At 35.7% G+C, this 24981-nt stretch overlaps 1 protein-coding gene across 6 annotated transcripts in view; it reads right to left on the bottom strand.

The window, feature by feature from the left end:
- SHOC1 (shortage in chiasmata 1) overlaps positions 1–24981 on the bottom strand; it is an 88362-nt gene that overhangs the window by 45898 nt on the left and 17483 nt on the right. For 4 of the 6 annotated variants that reach the window (XM_058694556.1, XM_058694557.1, XM_058694560.1 and 1 more), the window contains 6 exons: positions 24268–24452; positions 12367–12529; positions 8882–8978; positions 6668–6818; positions 5621–5722; positions 4434–4539 (listed from right to left, as the gene is read on the bottom strand). In XM_058694556.1, the coding sequence (XP_058550539.1) occupies positions 4434–4539; positions 5621–5722; positions 6668–6818; positions 8882–8978; positions 12367–12529; positions 24268–24452 (804 nt within the window). The remainder of the gene's footprint in view (positions 1–4433; positions 4540–5620; positions 5723–6667; positions 6819–8881; positions 8979–12366; positions 12530–24267; positions 24453–24981) is intronic. The other 2 variants (XM_058694558.1, XM_058694559.1) reach the window with 1 other exon arrangement.

Below are 24981 nucleotides of genomic sequence, written 5' to 3'. Positions count from 1 at the left end.
TTGCATGTTACAGGGTGCTAGGAGGAGAAAGGAAGAAATATGCATGACAATTAGTGTATATCACAGTTTATCAGTAGCTATGAAGTTACTAGCCTTGATAGGGAAGACACCATTAATCCATAAACCCCTTAATCTATGGCTGCAAATCTCTTACTCCAAGGCAAAAATTGATGGTATTGTTTCTCTGTTCATACAAAACATATGTGAGTATGCTAATTATAAGTATTGCTAGTTGACAGTCCTGTGCAGTAGAAAGCTAGGTTTTATGTCTAAGCTATCCAATTTACCCACATAATCCAAAAATTTAGCATGTGGTGGCAAAATGTGAGATTCTAGATAATTCTCGAACCTTACCAAGATCTCTTTGAAAACCAGACACCTCAGATTATTGGCAATTAATTTAAAATTTTTTAATGTTTATTTATTTTTGAGAGAGAGAGAGAATGAGTGGAGGAGGGACAGAGAGAGGGAGACAGAATCCGAAGCAGGCTCCAGGCTCTGGGCTCTGGGCTGTCAGCACAGAGCCCAATCGATGCAGGGCTCAAACTCACAAACCATGAGATCATGACCCGAGCTGAAGTTGAACGCTTAACCAACTGAGCCAGGTAAAGTAAAGCAATTACTTTAAAGCAAAAGGAAAGCAAGTTAAGTCCATCAGGAGACCATAATATAAACAAATATTCTCACTCTTAATGGAACTTTCTGAAGACATGTCTGCATTTGATATATTGTTTGGTCATATATAAAAATATGTTCACAATTCAGTAATCAGTGTGGAAATAAAGTCTGATGCTACACAGACTTTTCTTTTTAGCTCCATAAAATCTAGCATAGAAGGGTGCTTGGATGGCTAGTTGGATAAGTGTCCAACTTTGGCTCAGGTTCATGATCTTGTGGTTTGTGGGTTCAAGCCCCACATCGGACTCTGTGCTGACAGCTCGGAACCTGGATCCTGCTTCGGATTCTGTGTGTGTATCTCTCTCTCTCTGGCCCTCTCCCGCTCGTACTCTCTATCTCTCAAAAATAAACATTGGAAAAAATTTTTTAAAAATCTAGCATAGAGCTTGACATGTGGTAATCACTCAAAATATTTATTAACTGGGTTTATTTCCGCAAAAATGTGTTCTGAAATAAAAGTAATTGGGGACATAAAAGCAAGTTAAGAGCACAATAACATTACATATTATTTTTTCCTTCTGTTGTTTTTTTAATTTTAACTTTTTTCTTTGTTTTTAGATTCACAGTTGAGGTATAAATCTCTTTTGAATATAGGAATTTTAAGATTTTTATATTCATAAACCAAATGAAAGTGATTTATCTCTTGCTAATGAATGCAGCAGTGGTGGGACAACTTCTTTAAGTTGTTTCAAATGGCCCTAGAACCTTTGGGCTATTTATTTATTTATTTATTTATTTATTTATTTAAAGGAAGAAGTGGTAAAACTTTATTTGCAAGATGTCATGATCTTATATGTTGAAAATCCTGAAGAATCCACTATAAAACTATTACAACTAATAAATGAGTTCTGCAGGATGGCAGGTATAGTACATGAGCAATATACTAAAGCCACTTGTATTTCTATATATTTGCAATGAACAATCTGACAATGAAATTTAGAAAACTATTTAACCTACAATACAACAAAATACTTAGGAGTAAATTTAACAAAAGAATTGTAAAACTTATATTTTGTAAACTACAAAAAAATTATTGAATGTCCAGAATAGACAAGTCTGTAGAGACAGAAAGTGGATTAGCGCTTGCCTAATGGTGAGGGTAAAGGTCTGGGAAATGTGAAATGACTGCTGATTGATACGGGTTTCTTTTTGAGGTGATAAAGTCTGGAATTAGATGGTTGGACAACTGTGAATATAGTAAAAGCATTGAATTTTATACTTTAAATGGATAACATGCATGGTGCGTGAATTATGTTTGAGCAGCTAAAAAGGAGAGGATAAGGTAGTCAAAAATACTGACATGAAAAGATATCTGTAGCTTAACAACATAAAAGTAAAATATATTTCTGGTTAAATTTTTTCTCCTAAACACAACAGAGCTCAACTTGAAGCATTGCAAGTTTGTTTGCATTTTCTCTAGACTAGGTGGGTTCATGTTCTCCTTACAAACTCTTTGAAAACTGGAAACATTTGGCTAATTTTTTTTTTTTATTCAACATTTTTTATTTATTTATTTATTTTTTTGGGACAGAGAGAGACAGAGCATGAACGGGGGAGGGGCAGAGAGAGAGGGAGACACAGAATCGGAAACAGGCTCCAGGCTCCGAGCCATCAGCCCAGAGCCTGACGCGGGGCTCGAACTCACGGACCGCGAGATCGTGACCTGGCTGAAGTCGGACGCTTAACTGACTGCGCCACCCAGGCGCCCCAACATTTGGCTAATTTAAAAAAGCCTTCTTTGTTCTAACTTTAGGGAAAGCATAAAACATAGGAAAGACTTAGGTTTCATAAATTCTAATTAGACATTTGAGTTATAACAATTAGATATATAACTTGTATAGTTAAAAGGAGTTTATTATAGTTAAGTAAATACTTTTAATATCAGATTGAAATTCAAGATTGTACTAATTTCTGCTAGTTTCTGTTTCTGATTGCCAATCTGCCCTAACAGATGGATTAGGGTACATGGAGTAAAAGAGCACTAAAAAAGACAGTTTACATCCTACAAATAAATATCTGCACCTCAGCAAAGGGACTGAAAGTATTTAAACAAATTATATGTAGTTTCTGTACTTGTTCGATGCTATTTTTTAGAGCTCATATCTGATATGGGCAGTTCTGGTTCATTGTAGAGTTCTGTATATCACCAATTTATCCCCCAAATGACACAATTCTTTGCCAAAACAAGGCAATTGGGATCCTCAATACAAGACGCCTCTATCTTGTGCTGTGACACCTTCCTGAGACCATTAATAGAAATCTTGAGTAGCTAGGGATGAGTTGCTCCCAAGTAACCCAACAGCAGTCTTCTCTGATGTATCAGTCAATCATAGCTAAGAACTCAAAACTCAGTATAAGAACTCAAAACTCAATACTCAGCTCCCAAAGTGTCCATTCTGGGAACAATTCATCAGATATTTTTATACTTTCTTGTAATTTTCCTGAAAATATATTATTTTGGACTCGTCACTCATTAAGTTTCAGGGTTACAGTGGGGAACAAAGGGACTCTACTGGTTATGCTCCTAGTTTTGTAACTAGCCTTAGAGCAGGGGAATGGATCAACAATTCCAGGATAGCAGATTAATCTAATTTAGAAAATAAGTTACATATATGCCACATGGTAGAAGATAACAACCAAAGGTATCTAAGACTCCCCTGGAGGGCAAAAATGCTGGCTATTAAGCTATCTATACAATTTTGGCTCAGACTAGAATACAATGATCCAGCCTTACAATGTCAATTCTGAGATTACAGACTATACTGTGCAGAAACAATGGGGAATTGAACAGATTTGTGGATCAATACTTGGTTCTACATGTCTACTTCCCCCAACACCAATAGTACATTGGCAGGTAAACAAGGTCAGTGGATGTCATCTTATTAGAGATGGGATGTGACCCCTAGTACTCCTAGAGGAGTAATTTGACAGCCAAATCTATGGAGGGACCCCTGTCCACACTGCCCTGTGGTCCTTGGCTATTCCTGGTCAGAAAGCTTTGAAAATCTCTTAAAAGGCCTCATAACAACCCTGAAAGGTATATACTATAAATATCCCAATGTTACAGATAAGGAAACTGAGGCACAGGGCAATTAAGGTCACAGAGCTAATAAGTGATACAGTCAGGCAATCTGACTCTAGTTCAGGGCCCTTGGTTGCTTATTATGGGCTGAATTGTGACCAAAATTCATATACTGAAGCCTTAATTCTCAGTACCTCAGAATGTGATTGTATTTGGAGACAGGGACTTTAAAGAGGTAATTAAGTTAAAATGAGGTGGGTGGTTAAGATGGCTACTAATCCAATACGACTGATGTCCTTATAAGATTAGGAAATTAGGACAGACACAAATGGAGGAAAGACCATAAGAAGAGAAGTTATCTAGAAGCCAAGGAAAGACATCTTAGAATGAATCCAACCCTGCTAATATATATTTTTTAATGTTTATTTATTTTTAGTTTGAGAGAGAGAGAGAGAGGCAGAGAGGCAGAGAGAAAGGGAGAGAGAGAATCCCAAGCGGGCTCTGTACACTCAGCACAGAGCCCAACACAGAGCTCAGTCCCATGACCTTGAGACCATGACCTGAATGGAAATCAAGAATCCGCTGTTTAACCAGCTGAGCCATGACCTTGAGACCATGACCTGAATGGAAATCAAGAATCCGCTGTTTAACCAGCTGAGCCACCCAGGTGTCCCACAATTTGAGTTCTTTACTTACATTTTAGTAGGTAAAATGTAGTAAGTTCTTTACTTACATTTTTTCACTAGGAGAAAATGGAAATGTCTGAAGTCCTGTTAATGAAGTCATGGAAGAATGTTGGTTTGTTTGATATAGATGAGTTAGTGGCATTTCTAACTCGACTAGAATACATAAAAGTTTAAAAAATAACAAATTACATAAACCTTAAATAAAATTAAGTATAATTTAGAACTTTTTTTATAAATAACTATTATGTTGATCATTCTGTTACAATAAAAATTTTCAAAAATAATTTTTTAGTAAAAAGACATTTGGGTTACTTGAAATACAAAATGATAGTTTTAAATTTCCATATAAGGAATTACACATTTATCTCATGGTATCTCAACTGTGATAGTGGTGATTTAAAAAAAATACACTGACAACTAAACTTTATTGAGTTTATAGTATGAAATAAACTCTAAGAGTCTTATATGTAATAATGCTTTTAATTCTGAAACTTATGTTGTCAGTACTACAGAGACAGTACTACTTTTATCTCCATACGAAATATTGGTGAAGTTAAGTAAATAGTATTAATGGAGACTAATACTTTACCTTAATAAAACTAGAGTCTAGGTGGCCCAACACAGAGTTACAGATTTATAGGGTGGGCTTGAGAAACTGAAACTCATTTATTCATAAGTAGTCAGTGTGTTTCTATCACTTTCATAAATAAAGCATTAAACTTCCAAAATGTAACTAAATAACAGTACCATCAACATAGTTAAGAAGCAACACAATTTGGCATTACAGTGGAACAAAAGATGATTCAGAGTCCAAATGTGGTAGGATAATAATAATAAAAATGATAGGATTGTTTTGGGTGATTAAAAAGTCAAATTTACAAAAGTATAACAAGGGTCAGCAAGATTACTAACACTGAGATAAAATATAAAATTTTATTTACTGAACTATAATATTATAAGATTTCTGATCTTAATATTAATGCTATTTCCTCCATTCTTCCTCAATCTTTTAATTCTCTCTGTATATTATTCAGTTTTGATGCCAGGAGAGAGTTAATTATCATAACAAATGTAAATGGATAGATAAGAGAAAAAAATGACAACTTGGATTGCAATAATCAAGTTTTAAATGTGAAAACTGTCTCATAGTAGACCTTATATGTGAATGTATTGTACTTTTACATCACATAGAGGTAATCTCTGATAAACTCAATGATTTATTCAAAATTTCTACCTGGTTGATTGTACTCCGCTTCACCATAGCTTTGAATGGCCAAAATCTCTGTGGAGCTGCATTTTATATCCTCAATGCCAATTCCATGCTTGGTAGTAAGATCTGAAAAGGAAGAAAGTTTACTATCAGCATAACTATTACATCAGTTTTTTGGTAATCTTTCTCATTCCACTGTGGCAATGACTCTGTTTTACTTAGTATACCATCAGAGCCAACTGAAGGCTGGGAGTGTAACACTTCAGTAAAGTCACTTGTCCTTTACATTAGCATTCATAGATTTTGTCCTCCTAACAAGCCAGCGGGCCACTCTGCAGTTTTAAGCTCTACTATGTTTTCAAGTTCTGGTGTGAATTTGATCAACTTTCTTAGACTGACTTCTCATTCCTTTGCTTTGACTTGTAGATTGATCAGTAATTCACTTGATTTAGCCTTGTCTGCAAGGATTCCTTTAAGTCTGTGATCTATTAATGGCAAGCATCCCTGTCCTTAATGGACATCATAAATCTCCCTTTCCTTCTCTGTCATACTATACATCTTTGATGATTTCAACTGGAATTAAATAAAAAGGTAGTTAAATATTTGGGCTTAAATTGTCATTAGAAAGAATTCAACAATATTTACTAAATCTAACTGGGATAAAAACATCTACATTTTAGGTTATGATTCTCCCAGTCATCTGATTCCATGAGTCATAACCTCACTCTGTGCTTCTCCTTATATAACTAAACTCAGCATAAGAGTTGTTACTACTTTGTCATTGTTTGTAAGAAAACAATTTTAAAAAATAAGAATAAGTCATAGGTGATTTAGCTTTATTTGTGTAATTATCTTGACATGGTTAATTTCAGAGAGGTTTTAAGTTTGCAAGTATATAAAGAGAAAGACAATGAGAAAAGAATCTCATCAACAATAATTCTAAGATTCCACCATGTAAACTATAGACACTTCAAAAATCTGGAGGTTCAGAAAACAGTTTAATCAACACATTTTTACAACAAACATTATTAAGTAGTTTTACAAGTAATATACTTTTAAATTTATTCTCACCTCTTTTGAAAAGCTTTTCATTTTCATCTACATAATTTATTATTTCTGGCATTAAGTTTAATGATTCCTTTAGTTTGGTGAGTGATGGAATATCAACTTCTTGTTTGAGGCTTGTAGGTATTAAGAATTCACACTCAAGCAAAATTGATGGCTGAAATAGTTATAATGTAAAACAAGTTTTTAGGGAGATTTTCCAGATAAATATTTCTGGATTCATAAACAGATATATATAATTTATATTAAATTTATGTAATTTTATAACTTTAACTGGTGTACCAAATTTGATTTATTTATTTACTTATAAAGTTTATTTATTTATTTTGAGAGACAGCATCTTCACATAAGTGGAGGAGGGGCAGAGGGAGAGGGAGAGAGAGAATCCCAAGCAGGCTCTGCACTGTCAGTTCAGAGCCCAATGCAGGGCTCAACCTCACAGTGACATCATGACCTGAGCCAAAATCAAGAGTTGGACACTTAACCAACTGAGCCACCCAGGCACCCCTAATTGGTATACCAAATTTTAAACTAAACATTCAAAATTTTTAATGTTATGCAAACACTTTAAAAAAACAGAGGTATACTAGCCAAAAATGTATTATAAGCAATGTTCTGAGTAATGTCTTTTATGGCTACTGATTACACTAGTGATATACAATATCCCCAGATGCAGAAATATCTTCTTTTGGGTTAATAACAAATTTTTTAAATTCTACGTTAAAAGCAGTAACTGCAGCAGATCAGAGATGGTGATTGGGGAGAAGTAAAAAGGGTAAATGAAATGGAATGGAACTTCACTGCACTTCATTAAATACACTTCTCTTTCGGGGTGCCTGGGTGGCTTGGTCGGTTAAGCGTCCGACTTCAGCTCAGGTCATGATCTCACGGTCCGTGAGTTCGAGCCCCGCGTCGGGCTCTGTGCTGACAGCTCAGAGCCTGGAGCCTGTTTCAGATTCTGTGTCTCCCTCTCTCCCTGCCCCTCCCCTGTTCATGCTCTGTCTCTCTCTGTCTCAAAAATAAGTAAACGTTAAAAAAAAAAATTAAAATACACTTCTCTTTCATTCCTACAGAAGTGGATTCTATGTGCATAATTCTCAGAGCTAATGGGTGAGGAAGAGGGGGACTAGAGAAAGGGGATAACAAGTGAATTAATATTTTCACCATTTGTGTTAAAATTTTTAATTGTAAGGAAACCCTTTAAATGCCTTAAGATATGGATATATCTATCGCCTTTGAATGTTTTAAGCCCCAAATATAAAATATTTTTAGTTGTCTCAAAAAATGTTTAAAGTAATTTTATAAATGCATCTAATCTATGTGGGCCTAGTTTTTTGAGTTTGCTATGCTGCAAAAAGTTGTTTGTACTCTCAATTGCTAAAATTCTTTGTACTAATATCATAATAACAATTTTGTGTGCTATTGGAACTGTATACTAAAAAAGAGGGGGTGCTTTTGAGAAATTTGATCTTTTTTTTTTTAAAGTTATTTTGAGAATGAAAGAGAAAGAGAGAGTGAGCAGGGGAGGGGCAGAGAGAGAGGGAGTGAGAATCCCAAGCAGACTCCATGCTGTCAGCATAGAGCCTGCTATGGAGCTCAGACTCAGGAACCATGAGATCATGACTTGAGCCAAAATCAAGAGTCAGGCACTTAACCGACTCAGCCACCCAGGTGCCCCAAAATTTGATCTTTAATATGAAAGATGCTATCTTCCTTATTAACTATTGGCAGCACCTAAAATGAAGTCTCAGACAATATTTATTCTTACTATTTCAGTGAGATCACTTCTCTTACATAGTGTGTGCTGTTTTGTGTTTAACTCATAAATCAAAATCAACAATTATAGCTTGTCTCCATTTTGTAAATTAGAACATGGCCACCTAATGTCTTATACCAGGTATATTTATTAAAATCATTAATAAGGTTTTTAAATTCACTATACCTGGGCTGCAAAACAGATGAGTTTAATCAGAATATATCTGAGTAGGACCTAGGCTTCAGTATTTTATTAAAACTATCCAAGTAATTCCAATGTGTGGCTAAAGATTAGAACCATTATCTTAAATTTGACTCCACTATTAATATATTCAACTCATTACCAAATCTTTTTAAACTTGACAGTAGTAGATGGTCAATGTATTAAAATTTATAAAAGTGTGCTTTACTAACTTTTACAAAAATACTACTGAAAGCAAGTATTACAGTTTCATTTAAACCTACTGTATCTTCTAGTTTTTCCTGACAAAAGTTTTCTTTATCCATGTAAAAATCTTCTTTCACAAAATTTTTCAAATCTCCTTGAAAAGAGAAAGATTCCCTTAACAAAAAATGAAACATTAAGTTAGTGTTTACTAAAAGCAAGGTACATACTAAATGTAGTCAATCAAACTACACAATGATTAAAACTGGAGTTGAGGTAAAGCAATGATAAGATATTGATAACATCTAGACTTGTGAGCACATGAAGAATATTTTTACCTTTATTTTTCTTTTTTAGAGGGAGAAAGCTCACACAAGTGGGGGAGGGGCAGAGGAAGAGAGAGAGAGAATGTTACCCAGGCTCCACGCTCAGCACAGAGCCCAACTTGGGGCTTGATCCCATGACCCTGGGATCATGATCTAAGCTAAAAATCAAGAGTTGGATGCTTAGCCGACTGAGCCACCCAGGTGCCCAGAATATTTTCTCCTTTAAAAAATATTTACAACTTGGGGCACCGGGGTGGCTCAGCGGTTGGGCGTCTGACTTCAGTTCAGGTCATGATCTCGCCATTCTGTGGGTCCAAGCCTCGCATCAGGCTCTGTGCTGACAGCTCAGATCCTGGAGCCTACTTCAGATTCTGTGTCTCCCTCTCTCTGCTCCTTCCTACTTCAGGTGTTCATTCTCTCTCTCTTCTTTCTCTCTCTCTCTCTTTCTGTCTCTCTCAAAAATAAATGAACATTAAAAAATTTTTAAAAAATATTTACAACCATAAAATACCTAGGAATAAATCTAACCAAAGAGGTGAAAAATCTATATACTGAAAACTATAGAAAGCTTATGAAAGAAACTGAAGACGATACAAAAAAATGGAAAGACATTCCATGCTCCTGGATAGAAAGAACAAATATTGTTAAAATGTCAATACCACCCAAAGCAATCTACATATTCAATGCAATACTTATCAAAATAACACCAGCATTCTTCACAGCCAGACCAACCAATCCTAAAATTTGTATGGAACCAGAAAAGACCCCGAATAGCCAAAGCAATCTTGAAAAAGAAAACCAGGAGAAAAGCACGAGGCATCACAATCCTGGACTTCAAACTGTATTACATAGCTGTAATCATCAAGACAGTATGGTACTGGCACAAAAACAGACACTCAGATCAATGGGACAGAACAGAGAACCCAGAAATGGACCCACAAACGAATGGCCAACTAATTTTTGACAAAGCAGGAAAGAATATCGAATGGAATAAAGACAGCCTCTTCAGCAAGTGATGCTGGGAAAACTGGACAGCGACATGCAGAAAAATGAACCTGGGCCACTTTCTTACACCATACACAAAAATAAACTCAAAATGGATGACGGGGCGCCTGGGTGGCGCAGTCGGTTAAGCGTCCGACTTCAGCCAGGTCACGATCTCGCGGTCCGTGAGTTCGAGCCCCGCGTCAGGCTCTGGGCTGATGGCTCGGAGCCTGGAGCCTGTTTCCGATTCTGTGTCTCCCTCTCTCTGCCCCTCCCCCGTTCATGCTCTGTCTCTCTCTGTCCCCAAAATAAATAAAAAACGTTGAAAAAAAAATAAAAAAAAAATGGATGAAAGACATAAATGTAAGACAGGAAGTCATCAAAATCCTCAAGGAGAAAGCAGGCAAAAACCTCTTTGACCTTGTCTGCAGCAACTTCTTACTCAACACCTCTTCAGAGACCAGGGAAACAAAAGCAAAAGAACTACTGAGACCTCATCAAAATAAAAAACATCTGGGGTGCCTGGGTAGCTCAGCTGATTGAGTGTCTCACTTCAGCTCAGGTCGTGATCTCGCCGTCCGTGAGTTCGGGCCCTGCATCGGGCTCTGTGCTGACAGCTCAGAGCCTGGAGCCTGTTTCAGATTCTGTGTCTCCCTCTCTCTCTGCCCCTCCCCTGCTCACGCTCTGTCTCTCTATCTCTGAAAAATGAATAAACCTTAAAAAAAATAAAAATTATAAAAAATAGGGGCGCCTGAGTGGCTCAGTAGATTAAGCATCTGACTTTGGCTCAGGTCATGATCTCGCGGTTCATGAGTTCAAGCCCCACATCGGGCTCTGTGCTGACAGCTCAGAACCTGGAGCCTACTTCAGATTCTGTGTCTCCCTCTCCCTCTGTCTCTCCCCCCTCACACTCTTTTTCTCTCAAAAACACATAAATATACATACACACATACATACATACATAAAAAGCTTTCGCACAGCAAAGGAAACAATCAGCAAAACTAAAAGGCAGCTGACAGAATGGGAGAAGATATTTGCAAACGACATATCAGATAAAGGGTTAGTATCCAAAATCTATAAAGAACTCATCAAACTCAACACCCAAAAAAACAAATAATCCAGTGAAGAAATGGGCAAAAGACAAGAATAGATACTTCTCCAAAGAAGACATCCAGATGGCCAACTGACACATGAAAAAATGCTCAACATCACTCATCATCAGGGAAATACAAATCAAAACCACAATGAGATACCACCTCACACCTGTCAGAATGGCTAACATTAACAACTCAGGCAACAACAGATGTTAGCGAGGATGTGGAAAGAGAGGATCTCTTTTGCATTGCTGGTGGGAATGCAAACTGGTGCAGCCACTCTGGAAAATAGTATTGAGGTTCCTCAAAAAATTAAAAATAGAACTACCCTATGACCCAGCAACTGCACTACTAGGTATTTATCCAAGGGATACAGGAATGCTGTTTTGAAGGGGCACATGCACCCCAATGTTTATAGCAGCACTATCAACAATAGCCGAAGTATGGAAAGAGCCCAAATGTCTGTCAATGGATGAATGAATAAAGAAGATGTGGTATATAGATATACAATGGAGTATTACTTGGCAATCAAAAAGACTGGAATTTTTCCATTTGCTACTACATGGATGGAACTAGAGGGTATTATGCCAAGCAAAATTAGTCAGTCAGAGAAAGACAAATATCATATGACTTCACTCATATGAGGACTTTAAGGCACAGAACAGATGAACATAAGGAAAGGGAAACAAAAATAATATAAAAGCAGGGAGGGAGACAAAACAGAAGAGTCTCATAAATATGGAGAACAAACTGAGGGTTACTGGAGGGGTTGTGGGAGGCAGGATGGGCTAAATGGGTAAGGAGCATTAAGGAATCTACTCCTGAAATCATTGTTGCACTATATGCTAACTAACTTGGATGTAAATTAAAACAAAAAGAAAAACAAAAACAATTACCCATAAAATCTTTTGAGACAGTATTAACAATCATTTTAAGTTGTATTTTTGTTAACAAATTGCAACAGAGATAACATGAACTTCTTTGACTTTGGTAAACTTAGGTAGAAAAAGTTTTATATTTAATGTTGATAATTTTAAAGACAGGTCTATCTTAATTAAATCAATAAACTTAAATTCTTTTAAATACCAAATATATATATATATATATATATATATATATATATATATATATATATAAAATCAACATTGGACAATTAAGTACCTGAAGAAATTAGCTTCTGTGAAGATCTGTCCTTTGAAATCTAAAATGGGGTCATTTATCAAATATAGTTTTAGCCTACTCAACAGAGTATGCAAAGTTGGTAGCTGACTTTTATAGGACATCAAGCTATTTACAAAAATTATTTCTTCATCAATAGAAAAATCTGGAAAAAAAAGAAATGTGAAGGAATAAGAAAAAAATCTAAAAGTTCCACAACGGTATCTAGATAGTTACTGCAGTCAGCCATTAGATATAGCTGGGATTTTCAAACACACTTTAAATTCCTTAGTTCTTCATTGTATTGTGCATATAAAGCATGCTGCATAGGATTAGCATATCGGTAAAAGCTCAATAGATTTTAGCATTACTTAGTACACTGAGTAGTAACCAAACATCCTGAAAGAGTTGTAATGCTTCACTTTTTATTTTTCAACAGAGATTAGTATAATCAAAGGAGGAAAATATCTTACAGCCTTACGCTTCAAAACAACCAGGGGTAGCCTAAGCAAAGTTGTAAAGAAATAAAAGCATTTGACTTTTTCTGAACCTAGTCTTTTCTTTGCATCATTTTACCTCTTTTTTGTTTGTTTTTTAGTTTTTTATTTACTTGGAGAGATAGAGAGCAAGTGGAGGAAGGGCAGAAAGAGAGGGAGAGAGAAATCCCAAGCAGGCTCCACACTGTCAGCGCAGAGCCCGATGAGGGGTTCAATCTCACAGACCGTAGAAATCATGACCTGAGCCGAAGTGAAGAGCCGGAAGCTTAACCAACTGAGCCACCCAGGTGCCCCAAATCATTTTACCTCTTAAAGTCTCTAATTCATCCCCAGAGATTCTGAGATGTAGGGAATGGAGATGGTCTACAAAACCTACTTATGAGATCAACTCAGATTCTATCATTGCAATGATAAAAAAAAAAAAAAATTTTGTTTCTATTGTAAAATAGAAGTAGAAAATTATAGTCAATTTTACAATGAAAGTTATATGGCAAGATCTACCTGAGAAGTGTGATACATCTTAAATATTAGGAAATACTATAGTTAACAGTTAATTGCTGGAATAAATTTCTCCTATCCCCACCCTACGATGTTCAAGTTACTTTAAAATCTTAGCCAACTGTGTCAGTGCTTTAAACAGTTTCTGAGCCAAGGGCGAGAACATAAAACTTGCTCCCGTTCTTCAGTGAGATCCTGAGTGGAAAGAGGAAAAGGAAAATGTAAGTTCGGATGAAAAACTGCTCAGAAAGCCAAATTTCAAAAGCAAAAGCCCCACTGAGGGAGGAGCAACAGTCTCTTGTTCTGGGTAGTGGCCTTTCAGTTAGGTACTTTTAGAATGGCATGAGAAACGAATAGCATGGAGTGATGTCTCCCATAACCAATTACCTCACTGGTATGCATATGTTTAATAAATATGTGGTGTTAAGAAGGCAGCCAGGAAACATCCCTTTGCCTGGTGCTACCTTGAAATGCCAAGAAAACTTGTTCTATAAACTGGCCTCCTAAGAGATTACTTACGGAACCTGTTAAGTTCCTAATAATTTCATGGCCAAGAGTTCCCAATTTCATGGCATAGTTCTTTTATATACCAAAGAAAGCCAGCCAATCAATCCAATGTCTAAATAGAGCCTATGTGAGACCATTTAAGACTGTTCATTCGTACATCCATTCTGTATTAACGAAGTCATATTCATAGCAAAACCACAAACAACATTTGTTTATAGCCCTGTCTCCACCTTGCACTTCCAAACACAGGCCCTCTAGCCATCTTCCCTTCCAACGGTTCATCCTAGTATTTCTGTGAGTGCATGGAAACATCTATCAGTTATGAAGTCCTGTTTTCCAAGCACCCTTTTTTGAAAGAGCCACTTGAGGGCAGCATCACACCATAACCAATGTTCTTTGTAACCACACAATAATTGTTTTAGGAAGGGTACTACTTCCTATAGTCTTAAGGTTATACAACATTTCCTGGAGTTCTTACTTTCTTACAGCTCTTCTATGTACCAACACGGATATGAGGAGACTGTTTTCTTCTATTGTAAAAGAGTGTTAAATTGTTATAAAGAAACAAAATTTTAGCTAGTTAACTATGAAAAGCAACAGAAAATAGAGGTCTACTGACAGGAAAGACAGGTTTATTCTTGGCAGAAGATTCTTGTGTCTTCCTAGGAAACCCAAGATAACTAAATGAAAACAAATAAAGGAGTTCACTAAGTGTCTGATAAAAAAATAAAATAAAATCTATGGTTTTCAAACATATAAAAACCTCAAAAATTAATGGAAAAATTCATTCATAATGGTGACAAGTATACAAACATTGAAGAAGCAACATAACAAAAATGTGCAGAAAGTATATGCAGGAAACTAAAACTTTAATGAAGACCATTAAAAACTGAATAAAAGCCCCGATAAACCATTTTCCTGGCTAGTAAGACTAACTATGGTAAAAAAAAAAAAAAAAAAAAGTAAAAAATCCCAATGACATTTCAATTTGTCAAGAGATCTGTTTTGGAATGTGGAAAACTGATTTACTGAAAGTAAATCTGGAAGAATAAGGACATGAGAGTAGGGAAAAAATTTTAAAAGCAAAAACATATATACTATTAATACATGTTATAATTATATATTAAATAGTTAAAACTATGATACAATTACAGATAAATCAATAGAATATAATAGAAAATCCAGAAACATTCTAATGTGGGCAAGGATTTAGCATATTTTGTAAGTGGCATTTCTAGTCAGTAGAGAAAGGAAACACTATTCCATAAATACTGAGACAACTGCCAACACATTTGGAAAAAATATTTTTTATTCTTACTTTTATTTATTTATATTTTTAATGTTTATTCATTTTTTGAGTGAGAGAGAAAGAGAGCATGAGTGGGGGAGGAGCAGAGAGAGAGGGAGACACAGAATCCAAAGCAGGCTCCAGGTTCTGAGCTGTCAGCACAGAGCCCAACACGGGCCCGAACCCACAAGCCATGAGATCATGACCTAAGCCAAAGTTGGATGCTTAACCAACTGCACTGTCAGGCACCCTGATATCTGTACTTTTAAAGATATTCGAAAGTCTTAAGGAAAACCTTAAAGAAAATATGAATATTTATCTAATTTAAGGAAGAATTTTCTAAGTATAAAAGCAATGAAAGAAATCTTAAAAGAAAACATTGATGGAACTAGTTAATTTCAAATATATTAAATATATCTTTTGACAAATATGTCTTCTATTTTTATATTTAATATATATAATAGAAAAATAGATAGGGGCGCCTGGGTGGCTCAGTCGGTTGAGCGTCCGACTTCAGCTCAGGCCGTGATCTTGCGGTTTGTGAGTTCGAGCCCTGCGTCAGACTCTGTGCTGACAGCTTGGAGCCTGGAGCCTGCTTCGGATTCTGTGTCTCCTTCTCTCTCTGCCCCTCCCCCACTTGTGCTCTGTCTCTCTCTATCAAAAATAAATAAATGTAAAACAATTTTTTAAAAATAGATAAAAGTGAGAATCATTTCACAAAATAAAAATATATAAATGGCCAGTAAACATGAATAATTTTTAAAATACAAGTAAAAACATAATTTTTGTCCATCACATTGGTTAAAATATATTAACATAATATCAGTAGTAATATACCCAATGATGATAAGGTTGCTGTGAACAGAGTATCCTCATATCATGCTAGTGGACAAATAGCTAAAAGAAATACATATATCAGATAATTCCACTTCCACAAATTCACTCCAAAGAAAGAACTGGAAATGGAAGCATATGTTCATGTACATATTTGAAATTAAAAACATTAGTGGGGTGCCTGGGTGGCTCAGTCGGTTAAGTGTCCAACTTTGGCTCAGGTCAGTAAGATCAGGTCATGATCTCACAACTCGTATGCTGACAGCTCAGAACCTGGAGCCTGCTTCAGATTCTGCATCTCCCTCTCTCTCTGCCCTTCCTCTGCTCATGCACTGTCTCCCAAAAATAAATAAACATTAAAAAATTTTTTAACTAAAAAAAACATTAGTGTCCTCAAATTGGGAGATGTATGATACATACATAAGATTTAAAACTATAGTCATTAAAAGCCATGCTTTTTTTTATTATTTAAATCCAAGTTAGTTAACATATAGGGCAATAATGATTTCAGGAGTAGAATTTAGGGATTTCTCACTTACATAGAACACCCAGTGTTCATCCCAACAAGTGCTCTACTTAATGCATCACTTATTTAGCCCATCCCCCCACCCAACACCCCTCCAGCAACCCTCAGTTTGTTCTCTGTATTTAAGAGTCTCTTATGGTTTGCTTCCCTCTCTGTTTTTATCTTAGTTTTGCTTCCCTTCTTTTATGTTCATCTGTTTTGTATCTTAAATTCCACATATGAATGAAATCATATGATATTTGTCTTTCTCTGACTGACTTATTTTTTTTTTAATTTTTTAAAAATGTTTATTTATTTTTGAGACAGAGACAGAGCATGAGCAGGGAAGGGGCAGAGAGAGAGGGAGACACAGAATGTGAAGCAGGCTCCAGGCTCCGAGCTGTCAGCACAGAGCCCGACGCGGGGCTCGAACTCACGGACTGTGAGATCATGACCTGAGCCGAAGTCGGACGCTCAACCGACTGAGCCACCCAGGCGCCCCCGACTGACTTATTTTGAAAAGCCATGCTTTTGAAGATAACTATGTGCTGAAATGTTCCCAATATTAATATTTAAAAATAATATAATACAGACAAAATATGATCTCAAGAGTAAAATGATTTATGTTTAGATTATAGATTTGGAAGTTTTTAATAAAGGGATATTCTATATATTTAGAATGTAGATATTTTTTAATAGACGTAGAAAACATAATTCAGTCCTCATTCATGATCAAAAGCTCTTAGCAAACTCAGAACAGAAAGAGCTTCCTCAACCCAATAAATTCTTTCAACATTTCACCACTGAAACTGATGTAAACACTGTAAATGATTCACCATTGAAATGGTATTTACATCATTCTTAATGGTGAAACATTAGAGTATCTTCTTTACTGTCAAGAACAAGACAAAGATGGCAACCATCACTGCTTGAATTGAACAATGTACTGGAGGTCCTAGTCAGCACAATAAGACAAAAAAAAAAAAAAAAGATATAAATGTAAAGTCAGAAACAGACAGCCAACAAAATCAATGTCATAAAGAGATACCTGTATACACTCTGACTGTAGCATTATTCACGATAGCCAAGGCATGGAAACCATGTAAGTGTCTGTCCATAGATGAATGGATAAAGAAAATGTGCTTTAAAGAAAATATGTTTTATACACACACACACACACACACACACACACACACACACACACACACATACAAATATTGTTCAACCTTAAAAAGTAAGGAAATCCTGCTATTTGCAATATGAATGAAAATTAAAGGACATTTTGGTAGGTGAAATAAACAAGGCAGAGAACAACAAATACTGCATGGTATGACTTATATGTTGAATCTAAAAAAAAAAGTAGGATTCATAAAAACAGAGTAGAATGGTGGTTGCCATGGGGCTGGGCTGTAGGGAAATAGGGAGAGACTGGTAAAACAGACAAACTTCCAGAATAAGGTATGAGGATCTGATGTATAACATGGTAACTATCATTGATAATACTGTAGTGTATAACTGAAATTTGCTAAAAGAATAGAACCTAAGTGTGTTCTTACCAAAAAAAAAAAAAAAAGAGAGAAAAAAAAAAGAAGAAGGTGAATATGTGAAGTGATGAATGTGTTAATTCAATGAATAGGAATCTTTCACAATGTATATGTATGTTAAGTTACCACATTGTACACTTTAAATATATTACAATTTTTATTTATTAATTATACTTCAATAAAGCTGGAAAAAATATATGGGTGGTTGATGAAGCCAGAGACTGATGGTTTTTATTATAAACTTTGAATAACTATTTGCCTCTCTAAACTAAATGCATGTGCAACTTTCTTAAAAAATTAAAAATAAAGTGATCTTTACTCTGAAAACTATAGAACATTTATGAATGAAACTGAAGAGGACACAAAGAAATGGGAAAAAATTCCATGCTCATGGACTGGAAGAAAAAACATTGTTAAAATATCTATACTACCCAAAGCAATCTACACATTTAATGCAATCTCTGTCAAAATACCACCAGCATTTTTCACAGTGCTAGAACAAACAATCCTAAAATTTGTATGGAACCATCAAAGACCCCAAATGCCAAAGCAATTCTGAAAAAGAAAAGCAAACCTGGAGGCATCACAGTTCCAGACTTCAAGCTATATTACAAAGCTGCAGTAATCAAGACAGTAGGGTATCAGCATAAAAACAGACACATAGGTCAATGGAACAAAATAGAAAACTCAGAAATAGACCCACAACTATACTGTCAACTCATCTTCGACAAAGCAGGAAAGAATATCCAATGGAAAAAAGACAGTCTCTTCAAAATGGTGTTGGGAAAACTGGATAGCAACAGGCAGAAGAATGAAACTGGGCCACTTTCTTACACTACACACAAAAATAAATTCAAATGGATGAAAGACCTAAATGTGAGACAGGAAATCATCAAAATCCTAGAGGAGAACACAGGCAACAACCTATTTGACCTCAGTTGGAGCAACTTCTTCTTAGACATGCCACCAGAGGCAAAGGAAACAAAAGCAAAAATGAACTATTGGGACTTCATCAAGATAAAAATCTTCTGCACAGCAAAGGAAACAACAAAACTAAAAGCCAGCCTACAGAATGGGAGAACATATTTTCAAATGACATATCTGATAAAGGATGAGTCTCCAAAATCTATAGAGAACTTATCAAACTCAACACCCGAAAAACAAATAATCCAATTAAGAAATGGGCAGAAGACATGAATAGACATTTTTCCAAAGAAGACATCCAGATGGCTAACAGACATATGAAAAGATGCTCAATATCACTTATCATCAGGGAAATACAAATCAAAACCACGATGAGATATCACCTTACACCCTATCAGAATGGTTAAAATTAACAATACAGAAAACAACAGATACTGGCAAGGATGCAGAGAAAGGAGAACCCTTTTACACTGCTGGTGGGAATGCAAACGGGTGCAGCCACTCTGGAGAACAGTATAGAGGTTCCTCAAAAAGTTAAAAATAGAACTACCTTATAATTCAGCAATTGCAGTACTAGGTATTTACCTAAAGGATACAAAAATACAGATTGAAAGGGGTACACACACCCTGATGTTTATAGCAGCATTATCAGAAACAAATTATGGAAAGAGCCCAAATGTCCATCAACTGATGAATGGACAAAGAAGATGTGGTTTATATATACAATGGAATATCATTCAGCCATCAAAAAGAATGAAATTTCACCATTTGCAATGATGTGGATGGTGCTAGAGGATATTATGTTAAGCGAAATAAGTCAGAGAGAGAGCTACCACATAATTTCACTCACATGTGGAATTTAGGAAACAAAACTGCTGAACATATGGGAAGGGAAAAAGAAAGAGAGAGAGGGAAGCAAACCATAAGAGACTCTTAACAATAGAGAACAAACTGAGGGTTGATGGAGGGAGGTGGATGGGGGATGAGATAAATGGGTGATGGGTATTAAAGAGGACACTTGTTATGATGAATCACCAAATTCTACTCCTGAAACCAATATTAAACTAGAATTTAAATAAAAACATAGAAATTTGTAAATTAAATTATATTACATTAAATTAAAAATAAAGCTACATTTACATTTGATTATACATTACTGGGATGTCTAAAAGGATATGCATAAAATTATTACATTTACTGACAAATAACATGTGAATGTTGTAGCAAAATTAGTACATATCAACAAACCAACAAACAATAAAAGAAAATTACCCACTGTTTTTGTCTTAAAGAAATATGTTTTGAAATCAACTTATAATTTAGTAATTAATGACATTCTTTTAAGACAGAGAATTTACAGTATCAACTGAATTTCAAAGCATAATGCATTCCTTTTGATTTAAACACTGAGACCAAAGTATCTATAAATCTGGCAGCAATCAATATAGCTGCAAAGAAAATAAATCAAATTGCAAATGTAAATTTATAAAATGATGTCTAATGACATAAGACCCCAAAGGCAATATAGGATATATATTTAGGAAACCCAAGCATATTTTATTCTTAAAATTTTTTTAATGTTTACTTATTTTTGAGAGAGAGAGAGAGACAGCCCAAACAGGGGAGGGGCAGAGAGAGAGAGGGAGATACAGAATCTGAAGCCAGCTCCAGGCTCTGGGCTGTCAGCATAGAGCCCAACACTGGGCTCAAACCCATGAACCATGAGATCATGACCTGAGCCAAAGTCGGACACTTAACCGAGGCATCCAGGCACCCGACCCAAGCATATTTTCATTCAGTGAATAATAGTTAAAGAAGCTTCTGACTCTAGTTGATGGTAGATATTATGAAGTTTGCCAATAACAGCTTCTGGTTTTCCACATTAATAATAATAGCTATGTTTGTGTATCTGTTATTTTTATTTATTTATTTATTTATTTATTTATTTATTTATTTATTTATTTATTTTTAATATATGAAATTTACTGTCAAATTGGTTTCCATACAACACCCAGTGCTCATCCTAAAAGGTGCCCTCCTCAATACCCATCACCCACCCTCCCCTCCCTCCCACCCCCCATCAACCCTCAGTTTGTTCTCAGTTTTTAACAGTCTCTTATGCTTTGGCTCTCTCCCACTCTAACCTCTTTTTTTTTTTTTCCTTCCCCTCCCCCATGGGTTTCTGTTACGTTTTTCAGGATCCACATAAGAGTGAAACCATATGGTATCTGTCTTTCTCTGTATGGCTTATTTCACTTAGCATCACACTCTCCAGTTCCATCCACCTTGCTACAAAAGGCCATATTTCATTTTTTCTCATTGCCACGTAGTATTCCATTGTGTATATAAACCACAATTTCTTTATCCATTCATCAGTTGATGGACATTTAGGCTCTTTCCATAATTTGGCTATTGTTGAGAGTGCTGCTATAAACATTGGGGTACAAGTGCCCCTATGCATCAGTACTCCTGTATCCCTTGGGTAAATTCCTAGCAGTGCTATTGCTGGGTCATAGGGTAGGTCTATTTTTAATTTTCTGAGGAACCTCCACACTGCTTTCCAGAGCGGCTGCACCAATTTGCATTCCCACCAACAGTGCAAGAGGGTTCCCGTTTCTCCACATCCTCTCCAGCATCTATAGTCGCCTGATTTGTTCATTTTGGCCACTCTGACTAGCATGAGGTGGTATCTGAGTGTGGTTTTGATTTGTATTTCCCTGATGAGGAGCGACGTTGAACATCTTTTCATGTGCCTGTTGGCCATCCAGATGTCTTCTTTAGAGAAGTGTCTATTCATGTTTTCTGCCCATTTCTTCACTGGGTTTTTTGTTTTTCGGGTGTGGAGTTTGGTGAGCTCTTTATAGATTTTGGATACTAGCCCTTTGTCCGATATGTCATTTGCAAATATCTTTTCCCATTCCGTTGGTTGCCTTTTAGTTTTGTTGGTTGTTTCCTTTGCTGTGCAGAAGCTTTTTATCTTCATAAGGTCCCAGTAATTCACTTTTGCTTTTAATTCCCTTGCCTTTGGGGATGTGTTGAGTAAGAGGTTGCTACGGCTGAGGTCAGAGAGGTCTTTTCCTGCTTTCTCCTCTAAGGTTTTGATGGTTTCCTGTTTCACATTCAGGTCCTTTATCCATTTTGAGTTTATTTTTGTGAATGGTGTGAGAAAGTGGTCTAGTTTCAACCTTCTGCATGTTGCTGTCCAGTTCTCCCAGCACCATTTGTTAAAGAGACTGTCTTTTTTCCATTGGATGTTCTTTCCTGCTTTGTCAAAGATGAGTTGGCCATACATTTGTGGGTCTAGTTCTGGGGTTTCTATTCTATTCCATTGGTCTTTGTGTCTGTTTTTGTGCCAATACCATGCTGTCTTGATGATGACAGCTTTGTAGTAGAGGCTAAAGTCTGGGATTGTGATGCCTCCTGCTTTGGTCTTCTTCAAAATTACTTTGGCTATTCGGGGCCTTTTGTGGTTCCATATGAATTTTAGGATTGCTTGTTCTAGTTTCGAGAAGAATGCTGGTGCAATTTTGATTGGGATTGCATTGAATGTGTAGATAGCTTTGGGTAGTATTGACATTTTGACAATATTTATTCTTCCAATCCATGAGCAGGGAATGTCTTTCCATTTCTTTAAATCTTCTTCAATTACCTTCATAAGCTTTCTACAGTTTTCAGCATACAGATCTTTTACATCTTTGGTTAGATTTATTCCTAGGTATTTTATGCTTCTTGGTGCAATTGTGAATGGGATCAGTTTCTTTATTTGTCTTTCTGTTGCTTCATTGTTAGTGTATAAGAATGCAACTGATTTCTGTACATTGATTTTGTATCCTGCAACTTTGCTGAATTCATGTATCAGTTCTAGCAGACTTTTGGTGGAGTCTATCGGATTTTCCATGTATAATATCATGTCATCTGCAAAAAGCAAAAGCTTGACTTCGTCTTTGCCAATTTTGATGCCTTTGATTTCCTTTTGTTGTCTGATTGCTGATGCTAGAACTTCCAGCACTGTGTATCTGTTATTTTTATACACCATCTCTTTACATGTACATATATATTAGTTGATCCCTATATTTCTATTATTTTTTTTAATTTTATTTTTTTTATTTTTAGAGAAAGAGAGTGCACAAGCAGTAAGGAGGGGCAGAGGGAGAGAGAATCGTACACAGGATCCACACTCAGCGTGAAGCCAAATACACAGCTCTATCTCACAACCCTGAAATCATGACCTGAGCTGAAATCAAGAGTAAGGTGCTCAGTTGACTGAGCCACCCAGGTACCCCTGAATCCCCACATTTTTATAAGAAAATTAGAAGAATTAAAAGAAATTATAGAAGAAACTTGAAAACCATAATTTTTAATAACCGTCCCCAAATTGCACCACTTTTTAAGAGTAGATTCAGACTATGATCAAATCCTCTGACTCCAAATTCAGATTATTCCTAATACATCATTCTCTCAAGTTTAGTCTCTAATGAAATTTCTTTCTCTTTCATCTCAAACTATAAGAGGGATTTAACTCTATATCATCACACACCTGTTTGCCAACATTAAAAATCTTATACACAATTTATGTATTTGCATAAAAACAGTAGTAAAAGAACCAAATTATTATATATTATTTATCTGTTAGGTTATTGTAGCTCAAGCTATAGCATACCTTAAACTTTAAGTCTTTTTATTTTAAAAGGGAATAGGCTGTTCCACATACAAGAAAAGTAGTTCTCAGCAAGTTTTTATACGGTTGGAAGAATTCAACACCCTTTAGGAAGATGAAAATTTGGAATATAATTTGGATAAAATGTACTTTAATTATTATTTATGGTAAGTTTGTAAAAATTAGGTGAATTTCCTGATCTAATACTGCAACTATTCCATCTCTACTTTGAATTATAGTTTCACATAAATTAGATGAGACAGAAAATCTTTAGTATATTTTGGAAAATAAAATACAGCCATCATTTAATAATCTACTACTTTAAAGTTATACCAGGTTGCTGTGTCATCAGATCCTTGCACAGATGCTAATATCATTGTAGTAATATGATGTGAACACACTATGATCAAGTCCCTGATACTATTTTGAGGCCCAGCACATATAAACTCCAAAAACAACCAAATTCACAAAAAGGGGATGAAGATGAAAGAGATTTCCATAATGTGGCAAAGCTTGGAATTATAATTTTGCAGGTGGATACCTTTAATAAAATAGAAAAATTAAAAATCCAATAAAAAAAATCCACCAAAATGAACAACTGTATGTTACTAAGATATGTTTTATAATGATAGAAATAACAAATGTTTTACCTTCATTCTGTGCTTGAAGTGCTGGATATTTTTCTAAACCGCCGACAAGTGTAAAGACTTCAGTGTAGTCCTCATGGGTGTATAAACTGGTTTCCTCTACTTCACTTTGGGAGTTTGGGTTTGAACTTGGAACAACTTCCTCAAATTCACAGTTAATCTGGGTCACCATTCCTGTGATTGTTTTTCTATGACATTATAAAATTACTGATTTTATGTATGTCTTATTTTAAAGCATCTTTATTTAACAAATAGTATATGTTCATTGTTGTAAAATTACAAAATTCCAACAGACACAGAGAAAAATTACCCATAGCCCCAATACTCAAGAGACTTAAAAAATTATGTACTTTTTAAATTACTTTTGAATATTTTTTAAAGATTTTCTTTTTTTTTAAATTTTTTTTACATTGATTTATTTTTGAGAAACAGAGTGAGACAAAGCGTGAGCAGGGGAGGGGCAGAGAGAGAAGGAGACACAGAATCTGAAGCAGGCTCCAGGCTCTGAGCAAGCAGTCAGCACAGAGCCTGATGTGGGGCTCGAACTCACAAACTGTGAGATCATGACCTGGGCCGAAGTTGGACGCTCAACCGACTGAGCCACCCAGGCGCCCCTACTTTTGAATATTTTTAAACAAAAGTGGATTCATGTACATATGAAACCTGCCTTTTCTGGTAAACAATAAAATGAGTACATTTACATAGCAATCAACGTAC

This window comes from Neofelis nebulosa, chromosome 12, assembly GCF_028018385.1.
Source record: "Neofelis nebulosa isolate mNeoNeb1 chromosome 12, mNeoNeb1.pri, whole genome shotgun sequence".
Classification (NCBI taxonomy): Eukaryota; Metazoa; Chordata; class Mammalia; order Carnivora; family Felidae; genus Neofelis; species Neofelis nebulosa.
This window is presented reverse-complemented; position numbering and strand designations above follow the sequence as displayed.